The sequence below is a fragment of the Thalassophryne amazonica genome, chromosome 6 (genome assembly GCF_902500255.1).
Source record: "Thalassophryne amazonica chromosome 6, fThaAma1.1, whole genome shotgun sequence".
Lineage (NCBI taxonomy): Eukaryota > Metazoa > Chordata > Actinopteri > Batrachoidiformes > Batrachoididae > Thalassophryne > Thalassophryne amazonica.
Window position 1 is genome coordinate 52,870,335 of NC_047108.1, and position 11,971 is coordinate 52,882,305.

At 44.3% G+C, this 11,971-nt stretch overlaps 1 protein-coding gene across 2 annotated transcripts; it reads left to right on the plus strand.

Annotated features, from left to right (window-relative positions):
* Positions 1-4,978: 4,978 nt before the first annotated feature.
* On the plus strand, positions 4,979-10,963 carry LOC117512196 (intermediate filament protein ON3-like). Of its 2 annotated transcripts, none has more exons than XM_034172185.1 (9): positions 4,979-5,552; positions 7,806-8,014; positions 8,139-8,199; positions 8,700-8,795; positions 8,957-9,121; positions 9,255-9,380; positions 9,471-9,691; positions 9,806-9,861; positions 9,980-10,963. In XM_034172185.1, the coding sequence occupies exons 1-9, from the start codon at positions 5,067-5,069 to the stop codon at positions 10,189-10,191; spliced, it is 1,632 nt and encodes a 543-aa protein (XP_034028076.1). In that variant the 5' UTR covers positions 4,979-5,066; the 3' UTR covers positions 10,192-10,963. The 2 variants fall into 2 exon arrangements, with proteins under 2 accessions (XP_034028076.1, XP_034028077.1); XM_034172186.1 differs by having other exon boundaries at positions 9,806-9,854; positions 10,075-10,963.
* The last annotated feature ends 1,008 nt before the right edge of the window (positions 10,964-11,971 follow it).

Consider the following 11,971-nt stretch of genomic DNA (forward strand, 5'->3'; position numbering starts at 1 on the left):
ATATATATATATATATATATATATACCTCCTGTGGGTCCACCACCTGCAGAGGGGGCCATGGGGGTTGGGTGCAGAGAGGAATGGGTGGCGGTCGAGGGCGGGTGGCCCGGCGGCCCAGTCCGTGCTCACAGCCCCTAGCTGTTGGGACGTGGAATGTCACCTCACTGGGGAGGAAGGAGCCTGAGCTTGTGCGGGAGGTTGAGAGATACCGACTAGAGATAGTCGGGCTCACCTCCACTCACAGCTTGGGCTCTGGTATCCAACTCCTGGAGAGGGGCTGGACGCTTCATTTTTCTGGCGTTGCCCATGGGGAGAGGCAGAGAGCTGGGGTCGCATTGCTTATTGCTCCCCAGCTCAGTCACCATATGTTGGAGTTTACTGGAGAGGGTCGCGTCCCTACGCCTTCGGGTTGGGTACAGGTCTATCACCGTTGTCTCGGCCTCGGATTCAGGAGGAGCAGTGTCGCGGCACACTGGACCAGCTCTACACGCTCCATCGGGTGCTCGAGGGTTCATGGGAGTTCGCCCAACCAGTCCACATGTGTTTTGTGGATCTGGAGAAGGCGTTCGACTGTGTCCCTCGGGGCACCCTGTGGGGGGTGCTCCGGGAGTACGGGTTCCGGGGTCCTTTGCTAAGGGCTATCCGGTCCCTGTATGACCGCAGCAGGAGCTTGGTTCGCATTGCCGGTAGTAAGTCAAACCTGTTTCCAGTGCACGTTGTCCTCCGCCAGGGCTGCCCTTTGTCACCGGTTCTGTTCATTATTTCTATGGACAGAATTTCTAGGCGCAGCCAGGGTGTAGAGGGGGTCTGGTTTGGGAACCACAGAATCTCGTCTCTGCTGTTTGCGGACGATGTGGTTCTGTTGGCTTCGTCAAATCAGGACCTTCAGCATGCACTGGGGTGGTTTGCAGCCGAGTGTGAAGCATCCGGGATGAAGATCAGCACCTCCAAATCCGAGGCCATGGTTCTCGACCGGAAAAAGGTGCTTTGCCCTCTTCAGGTCGGTGGAGTGTCCTTGCCTCAAGTGAAGGAGTTTAAGTATCACGGGGTCTTGTTCACGAGTGAGGGACGGATGGAGCGTGAGATCGATAGACGGATCGGTGCAGCATCTGCAGTGATGCGGTCGCTGTATCGGACCGTCGTGGTGAAGAGAGAGCTGAGTAGGGGGGCAAAGCTCTCGATTTACCGATCGATCTATGTTCCGATCCTCACCTATGGTCATGAGATTTGGCTCATGACCGAAGGAATGAGATCGCGAGTACATGCGGCCGAGATGAGTTTCCTCCGCAGGGTGGCTGGGCGCTCCCTTAGAGATAGGGTGAGGAGCTCGGTCACTTGGGAGGAGCTCAGAGTCGAGCCGCTGCTCCTCCACATCGACAGGTGTTGTGTGGGCCGCTGAAGAGGAGGTACTGCTGGCCCACCACCACCAGAGGGCGCCCTGCCTGGAGTGCGGGCTCCAGGCACCAGAGGGCGCTGCCGCATCATGGGAGTAGCCTGGGTGACAGCTGTCACCCATCACCAGACACAGCTGTTCCACTCAGCACAGAGGTATATCAGGAGGACGGCGTCTCCACCTCAGTGCCGAGATATCGCCTAAGACTAAGGTAGTATTCTCTGCATTTATATATCGCATAACCAGCTAAACCCGTTAAACCTTTTCAGGACTGGTGACTATAGATAGCTTCATTGTTTGGATAAGTACTCACCTTCCTGCTGTTCTTTGACAAGAGGTGGAGGCGGCTTCTCCCCTCTCCGTTACTGGGTGCGGTCATCCACGCCTGTGTGTTGTTGCTCTCTCCTGCCAGCAGTACCGGATCCGACGAGCGGAGGCAGTGGCCACCTGGGAATTCGGGACTTGGCGGTTCCAGTATTTCCAGGGTTCGGTGGCAGAGGAGATCTGGGTGGTTCCGGTTCGACTGAGACGGACGTCTCCTACCTTCGAGCCTGCCCACACGACACCAGCGGATTCGACCCCAAATTGTGTTTGTTATATTAATTGTGCTTGTTTCACAGAAGTAAATCTTGTTATTTACCTTCTCCATTGTCCGTTCATTGCGCCCCCTGTTGTGGGTCCGTGTTCCTACACTTTCACAACAGAAAGGAGTCAGTTGAGGTGGCTCGGGCATCTCTTCCGGATGCCCTCTGAACGCCTCGCTGGAGAGGTGTTGGGAGGAGGTCCCGGGGAAGACCCAGGACATGCTGGAGGGACTACATCTCTCGGCTGGCTTGGGAATGCCTTGGGGTTCCCCCGGAGGAGCTGGGGGAGGTGTGTGTGGATCGGGAGGTCTGGCCGGCTTTGCTTGAGCTGCTGCCCCCGCGACCCCACTCAGGAATTCTGAATCTTATATCTGTGATTATATTATCGACTGTAGATGATGGAATCCCTAAATTCCTTGCAATTGAACGTTGAGAAACATTGTTCTTAAATTGTTGGACTATTTTTTCACACAGTTGTTCACAAAGTGGTGATCCTCCTCGCCCCATCTTTGCTTGTGAATGGCTGAGCCTTTTGGGGATGCTCCTTTTATGCCCAATCATGATACTCACCTGTTTTCAAACAGGTGTTCTTTCATCATTCATAAACTTTCCCAGTCTTTTGTTGCCCCGTCCCAACTTTTTGAAATGTGTTGCAGGCATCCATTTCAAAATGAGCAAATATTTGCACAAAACAATAAAGTTTATCACTTTGAACATTAAATATTTTGTCGTTGTGGTGTATTCAATTGAATATAGGTTGAAGAGGATTTGCAAATCACTGTACCAGTGACTGCTGTGAAATGGCAGCTGACGACCTGGGAAAGACCTGGTGACAGCTTGAAGAGACAGCTGACAGGAGGGAATAGACCCCACGGGGGCCGGCTTGGGCTAGCTACCCAGGTCAGCAGGAGTCGGTCACAATGCAATGACTCGAATCCACCCAACTATTTCTACAGAAAATCTAAGAGGAAGAATACCCCTTGAGTCTGCGAGAGCGGGGCTGCAAGATGACTCAATGACAGGCCCTATGGTAATAGACCTTAGAACGGAAATGACGATGACACCAATGATCACCATGGATTTCAATGGAGGACATAAGTTGTAGAGCTGTATCTGTGACTGGAAAAAGATAACATTGGAGAAGGGTCTCAAAATCCATCAAGGCAGGGAAAAGGTGTCTGAAAGAGCTTACAATGGGACCTCGCATTGACCACTACTTCCTCAGAGGTAGAGCAAATCAGTCGATTGAAGCCCAGTGGCAGGAAACTCACCACAATCCACAGAGTATCAGAACCCCAGACGAAGCTCAGCAAGGCACAGTTCCACCAACGGATATGAGCCCAGGTCCCATCCAGCCACAGTCAGCCGTTGAGATCAAGATGGATCAACGAAAGTCTCAAATTCTGTGGCCCACATCCTGCCAGAAAAAAGAGTGGGAAACCATCAATACAGACCTTGTCTATCTCCTACAAGGTCTGAAAGGGGGTATCAAAAGGAAGATAGAGAAGATGGGAGGAATTATCTACAGCTATGGAGCTGAGAGATTTGGGGTCAAAAGCAAGAATAGAGACACTACAGCGTAGTGATGAACTGTGTTAACTAACAGTGGTTTTCTGAAGTGTTTCTGAGCCCACGCGGTAAGATCCTTTACACAATGATGTCGGTTTTTAATGCAGTGCCGCATGAGGGATTGAAGGTTGCGGCCATTCAATGTTGGTTTTTGCCCTTGCTGCTTATGTGTATAAAGTTCTCCAGATTCTCTGAATCTTCTAATTATATTATGGACTGTAGATGATGGAATCCCTAAATTCCTTGCAATTGAACATTGAGAAACATTGTTCTTAAACTGTTGGACTGTTTTTTTCACACAGTTGCTCACAAAGTGGTGATCCTTTATTTACATTTCACACAATGTCCCAACTTCATTGGAATTGGGGTTGTACACACACACACACACACACACACACACACACACACACACACACACACACACACACACACACACACACACACACATATATATATATATATATATAGAGAGAGAGAGAGAGAGAGAGAGAGAGAGAGAGAGAGAGAGAGAGAGAGAGAGAGATAAATACACTGTACTTTATCCTGTAATTACCTCACTACAATCATCTGCACTCCTGTGTATATCTATTCATACACTGTTGTATATACTAATATTTGTATGTCACTGTATTCATTTATTCATTCATTACTGTACATACACATCTGTATATTATCCATCTGCTATTTGTCTGTGTCACTCCTATTGTACATATTACTTGATTGCACTTAGTATTTAATGCCATTTTGGACTTCTGGTTAGGTGTCAACAGCATTTCACTGGCCTTCTGCCTGTAGTCTGCACAGTGACAAAAAAATTAACCTAATCTAATGTAATCTAATGTAATGTAATCTAATCTAATCCAAGACTACGAGCAATGCGAAATTACCATGTACTATCAACAATTTTAAGATTCGGGATGAAAATTTTGAACAACTCAAAAACTGGATCTCGATTTCAAATCTGGTGTTGATGTTGACCATACTATGTATACCATGTTTGCTCAAGATTGACAAAGATGGGTCCAGGAGTTACTATGATGCTTCATGTTTAATCCTGAATTTGCCATTAATGATTAAACAGTAAGGAATGGCGCTCTGTGGAATTAACAAACACCCAAGCCTGTTTGGAAACATGCTGAAACTATGAAAGCACAAAATCTTTGAAAATATTGTCTCTCCACACTTTCCTCCTCAGGCTGTGATGCCTTTCCTCTGTGAGCACATGGGTGTGTCGAGCCACAGATATTTGACGGGCTGCTGTGACCTGTCCAAGCTCAGCTGCTCGAATCTAACTGTCATTTCTAATGGTGACCCTCCCAGACTCCAGGAACAGGAAGGAGGGTGAAGAGGGAGGTGCACAGTAGGCGGGGCAGAGTAACACCTCTCCTCCAGGTGGAGACAGATAAAAAATCCATCGCCAGCACGCTGGAGACACTTAGAGGGACTTGACTCTCCTCTTCGTGAGCTCCACCACTGTGCCAAATCTCTGTCTCTCTCTGCGCCTAAATTTTAAGCCAAAATGCATACTCTTACCAAATCGTATAAGATAAGTAGTTCTAGTGGTGGTGGTGGTGGTGGTGGTAGTGGTTCTTTTGGATTTTCACAACGATCACTTGGTGGATCATTTGGTAGTGGTAGAGGGCAATTTTCCGGACATTCACTTGGTGGTTTTCAGAAAAGCAGAGTTAGCGTAGGTGTTGGTGGTGGAGGTGGTGGCTCGATGTATGGCATCGCTATGAGAAGTGGCTATGGAGGTGGAGGTGGTGGTGGCTATGGAGGTGGAGGTGGCTATGGAGGTGGTGCTGCCGGAATGGGCTCTGTCTTCGGTATGGGTGGTGGTGGCGGCGGTCCGATCGTAGCGACTCAGATCCAAAATGTCCAGTGCAACCAGAGCCTGCTGACTCCTGTCAACATTGAAATCGACCCCAGTTTCCAGGCGGTCCGTATGAAAGAAAAAGATGACATCAAGGTCCTGAACAACCGCTTCGTCGGCTTAATTGACAGAGTAAGTGATTATCAATTTGTTCAATGAGCAAAAGTGCTTCTCTTGTGCTTTCCTATCAGGGAAAAAAAAGCTTATTTCATGGAATATCAAATCCAATGCATGATGGAATATTTTATATTTCACATTTTAAAATTTCATGTCATTAAAATGTACACAATAGAATCACCCCAAATAGGAGCAACAGAGTTAACACGGTTCATTGAACATTACAGAGACTGATGTGAGCATAGTTAAGGTGGCTATTGAAAATGAATTGCACTTACTAATCAGAATGATCTTTTAACTGAATTCTCAAAGGCTGTCATTCTGCAAACTGAGGCTAAAAGCTGAGTGATGCTCCAGCTTTAGTATTTCCACCAAAAATGACCCCCTTGCAAGGTGTGAGGGGAAAAGCAGGGATGAGGCTATCAATTAAGTTCTTGCAGCAATGACTCAAAAAAAGCTTTCAGTTCAGCAGCAGAAAGGGGCCACATTATTCCTGCAGTATATGAAGCAAATGTATAGCTCTGAGGTAATGCAACGACAGACGTGAACATATGAAATTGTGCTACTCCCTTTATTTTTGCTGCACATCACACAGAACAAATCTCATTAAGTTAATGCAAAGTGTTTCTTGTGACATTGGAACACCATAAAGCAAAATTAATTCGAATCCAAAACACAACTAACAGAGTTGCAGTGGGAAAATGTATTTTTATTCTGTTTTGTTTCCCAGATCATATATATATTATAGAAAGGCATACTTATTAAAGCAGCAGAAAACAGCGTGCCATTTAACAGTTGACATGACAGTCAAAAGCCAGAGGCTTATGCTGGTAATTACTAAGTGATGTGGCAGGCAAGTTCACACAGTGAAAGTATGTATCCTGCAGGGCAAGGAGTGGTAACCTCAGGTTTAAAGGGAGGAGCTATGTGAGCTGTGGCTAAGTACACTTCACCTTGCCAACAAACAATTCATGAAACCAAACTGCAGAAATAAGGGGAGGGAGAGAGGGAGTATGGAGGGCGGAGGCTTCAATTCTCTCTCTCTCTCTCACACACACACACACACACACACACACACACACACACACACACACACACACACACACATATATATATATATATATATATATATATATATATATATATATATATATATATATACTGGCTGTTTTATTAGGTACATCTTGCTAACACTAGGTTGGACCCTCCTTTTTCAGAACTGCCTTAATTCTTAGTGGCATAGATTTAACAAGGTGTTGGAAACATTCCTGAGAGATGTTGATCCATGATGGCATCATGCAGTCAGTCTCCCATTCAACCAGTCTGCTCATTCTCCTCTGATCTCAGACATCAGGCATTTCATCCACACAACTGCAGCTTACTGGACATCTTCTATTTTTCAGACCATTCTGTGTAAACCTTAGAGAGGGTTGTCCTTGAAAATCCCAGTAGTCCAGCAGTTTCTGAAATACTCAAACCAGCCCATTTGGCACCAACAACCATACCATGTTCAAAGTCACTTAAATCCCCTTTGCTCCCCGTTCTGATGCTTGATGCAAGTTATATTCGCCACGTCTATATGCTTAAATGCACTGAGGTGCTGCCATGTGATTGGCTGCTTAGCTATTTGTGTTAAACAGTCGAACAGATGTACCTAATAAAGTGGGCGTGTTTAAATATATAAAAGAACAAACACTGCAAAAGGGCCTCTTGTCAGCAGCCAATATGCTTACAAAGTGTCCGTGTGTGAGTGCATGCAGCACACAGATATGACTCAACTGGACAATTGCCTGAAGAAAGGCAAACAAAGAACACAAACATCTTTGTCACCTGAGAGCGAGCATGCCTATTCACGAAGAAGTTAAGAAGTAATTATAATCCAGTTCTTTGCATATTTAAACTGGAATGCATATCTGTTGTGAGTTATTCCCAGTGTATTATGTACTTAATAAAACAGGTCATGCCTTTTTCCAACAATATTCAAATAGTCCCTGGGATAAGTAAGGGAAGCACATGGTTAATGAAGTCAGTCAGTGGGTCCAAAGATGTTTTGTAACTTCTTAAAAACTACTGCATATTCAGTTATGAAAGCTTGGGTTGTGATAAAGCCAGGTGAGGATGCGTGATCCCCCAATTATATGTAAAGTTGGCACTGTTTAACATTCACAAACACAATACCCTTAAACAAACACAGGCAGTGTGTTCATCTTTGCCACTCTTCACTACTGTACTACTTCCACTTAATTTAAGCTTGTCTCTTCTTTTTAGGTTCGCTTCTTGGAGCAGCAGAACAAAATGCTGGAAACCAAATGGAGCCTCCTGCAGGAGCAGACGACAGCCCGCTCCAACATTGATGCCATGTTCGAGGGCTACATCTCTAACTTGCGCAGAATGCTGGACGGGCTCGGAAACGAGAAGATCAAACTGGAAGGAGAGCTGAAGAACATGCAGGGCCTGGTTGAGGACTTCAAGACAAAGTGCGTGTAAAACAGCATGTCAATCTTTTCTCCTTGTGTTGTTTTTTTTCCTTCTCTTTGTCAAGGTGAAAATTTATGAAATCACACAATGACTATTAATGTGATAAAATTTTGCCTGTGGCAGGTATGAAGATGAAATCAACAAGCGTGCTGCCGTGGAGAATGACTTTGTGCTGCTCAAGAAGGTGAGGCAATCTTAACTTGCAAAGTCAAGTTGTCTCCGTGTTGTGATCAACAGTTCAACACTGAAAAAAGAACCAACTTAAAAAAGTGTTACAATTGGTAAAAACTGGATGGATTAAGTTGTTTGAACTTATGTTTGTAAGTTAGAGTTGATCTAGAGTTGATCTAACTTGATCTAGAGTTGATCTAACTTACAAACGAAAGTTCAAACAACTTAATTCATTCAGGTTATGTTTGAAAATCAGAGTTGATCTAGAGTTGATCTAACTTACAAACTTAAGTTCAAACAACTTAATTCATTCAGGTTATGTTTGAAAATTAGAGTTGATCTAACTTGATCTAGAGTTGATCTAACTTACAAACTTAAGTTCAAACAACTTAATTCATTCAGGTTTTACCAATTGTAATGCTTTTATAAGTTGGCTCAACACTTCTCTTTTTTCAGTGTATGAACTATTTGTGTTATCTGAGAATGCTGACTTAAACATTTTGTTGCTTTCAGGATGTAGATGCAGCCTACATGAACAAGGTTGAGCTGGAAGCCAAAGTGGACTCCCTTCAGGATGAGATTAACTTCCTCAGGACAGTCTATGAAGCGGTAAATAAAATATATTGTTTTCTCCCGTGTGTTTTATAACAATATATATACAGTGTTGGAGAATATTAAACCACAGACCAAGAAGAGAAATACATTTAAAAGTGAAATGTTCTTTATCTCACTTTTGATTTAATTTTTAAAAATGATATATTTCTTTTCAGGAACTGCGTGAGCTCCAGGGCCAGATCAAAGACACCTCAGTCATTATTGAGATGAACAACTCCCGTGAATTGGACATGGACGCAGTTGTGGCTGAAGTGCGGCAGCAGTTTGAGGAAGTTGCTGCCAAAAACCGTGCTGACACTGAGAATTGGTACACCCAGAAGGTATGTATAGAGAGAATATAAACCCACCCAGATAATAGGCTATACACATTTCAAAAAGTGCAAAGATACAAATATTTCCGACGATATTGTGCATTTGATCAAATTTCAGCAAAGTTTCTTCTTCCTTATTTAGTTCGAAGAGATGCAGACTTCTGCAATGCAGTATGGAGATGATCTTCGCAGCACAAAAGCTGAGATTGCTGAGCTCAACCGCATGATAAGCCGCCTTCAGAATGAAATTGAGGCAGTCAAAGCACAGGTAGGTTCACAAGGGAGGAATGCAATCTGGTGTTTACTCCACTAGAGACATTATAGGTGAAACATTGCTGTTGTCTTTACATCAATCCAGCGTGCCAACCTGGAAGCCCAAATTGCTGAGGCTGAGGAGCGCGGTGAGCTGGCAGTGAAGGACGCTAAAGCCCGAATCAAAGACCTCGAGGAAGCCCTGCAAAGAGCCAAACAGGACATGGCACGCCAAGTCCGTGAGTACCAAGAGCTGATGAATGTCAAGCTGGCCCTGGACATTGAGATTGCCACCTACAAGAAGCTTCTGGAAGGAGAGGAAATTAGGTAAAATGTCGCAATTTTGTATTTCGACATTCTACTCCAAAGTGCTTTGCATCGTGTCATGCAGGCAGCAACATCTCTGGCAAAATAATTGCTCAATTGTATTTGTCATTTCAGAATTTCCTCCGGACCAAGTGCAACTGTCCATGTGCAACAATCCACAACCAGCTATGGTAAGTATCCATATATGTAGCTCTCTCATATTCATCTAAATATAAGCCAGAAAGTGAGGACATCACCCAAAAGCTGCTTGTGCAGTTTTAGATGATTAACATTGTTTTTTATCACCAGGTGGTGGCGGCGGTGGCGGCGGCGGCGGCATGATGTTGGGCGGGGGCGGAGGCGGCGGCGGCGGCATGATGTTTGGTGGAAGCGGCGGTGGAATGGCCTATGGTGGCGGAATGGCCTATGGCAGTGGTGGCAGTATGATAGGAGGCGGCGGCGGCGGCAGCTCATTCAGCAGAAGCAGCACCTCCTACTCGAGCAACTTAAAACGCTACTGAAAACATTATATCTACAAACATTGTCTTTTTCTTCACTTTCCTTTGTTCTTCTTCTCCCTTTCCTCCTCTCCTTTCATCACGTACTCATGTGACTTTCTGGAAGCTACGCCACCTCTTCCACTCCAAACACAAAGCAGCACCACCACCACCCACACTGCTGCCTCCTATCTTTGACACCCACTACCTTCAGAGAGTCAGAGATGACATCACAGTCCAAGTAAACGCAGAGAGATGTTTGTACCCAAACCAATCAGCAGAAGAGCTGAGAGCCAGTTCACTCGTTCTTGAATCAGTCAGCCTGGCTGTCTTTTGGTTGCCCGATATGCTGTCAAATAGACGAGAGTATGTTTGTAGTATCACGACAGAGAGTCCTCACAAGGCAACGATGGCACACAAAATGATTCCAGCAGTTTGTAGCACTGAAGGATCTCCAGATGTTGTGACTCACTTTGAATGTAGTGTCACATATTAAACATCTCTTTCCTGCTACGTCTCCTCTGTTGGTTCTCTTACAGTGTGTTTTGACATCATCAAAAGCAGCTACATACAATGTTGTTGTTGTTTTTTTTTTGTTGTTTTTTGGCTTTTATTTGGGGGGTGCAGGGGAGTCCTTTTCCCACTGCAGCATGCTGATGGTGTTTTTGATCCTGTTATAATTCCATGATTGCTATGAGTTACCAAAATGGAAAAAGGCTGACTGTGACAACCAGATTTATTATAAGTGAAAAAGTGCCACCAGAAACATTTGAAATAAATCTGAGTTCAATATTCATTGTGGTGATTTTGTGTTATTTATTTCTGGTGTCATTTTTGAGTCATACAAATTGCTGGAGTATACAGCTATATTTTTATAGACTACATAAATGTAGAGACTACTCTCAAGTGAATCAACAAAGAATTAATAAAACAAATTAAAAACTCAAAGCCTTCACAAAGACATAATTCAGTTCAATTTATTTTCATTTATATAGCGCCAAATCACAACAGTGTTGCCTCAAGGCGCTTCACACAAGTAAGGTCTAACCTTACCAACCCCCAGAGCAACAGTGGTAAAGAAAAACGCCCTCTGAGGAAGAAACCTCAAGCAGACCAGACTCAAAGGGGTGAGTATTAAATGCAATATCCTCACTGGAATATCAGTTTCAATATGATTTCAGTCGATCGCTGTAAAGTGTAGTGCATCACTGTCATCGGGGTTCTGTTATATAAGTACAGTTGTGTATGCATTATACTGTAAGTAAGTAAGATTTATTTATATCGCACTTATCACAGATAAAAATCACAAGAAACAATAAAAACAATTACAATAGGGTCCTCGCAGGACTTTGTCCTACTCAGGCCTTAATAAAATCAGAGCATAACAAACCATATAAGACACAATAGAAATAGAAAACAGCCTTAAAACAACACAAGAACAACATGTCTAGTTAAAAGCTGATCTGTATAAAGGTGGTTTTTGAAAGAGCATGTACAGCGTGTTGGCGCAACTGCTTGAAATGATCGATCCCCAGGAGTTTTAAAATGAGTGTTCGGGATCATCGGCAACCTCTAATCTAAGGGCCTGGGAAAAAGAATAAGGTTTCAGCAGGTCTGCAATATGCTGGGGAGCTCGTCTATTTTGGGCCATAAAAGTTAAAACTGATTATTTTAAATGAATTCTAAACTTTATTGGCAGCCAATGAAGAGAGACCAAAACGGGAGTGACGTTCGCTCTTCTGTTTGTGCCACTTAAAATTCTTGCAGCACCATTCTAAACAATCTGAAGCCATTCCAAAGCTGA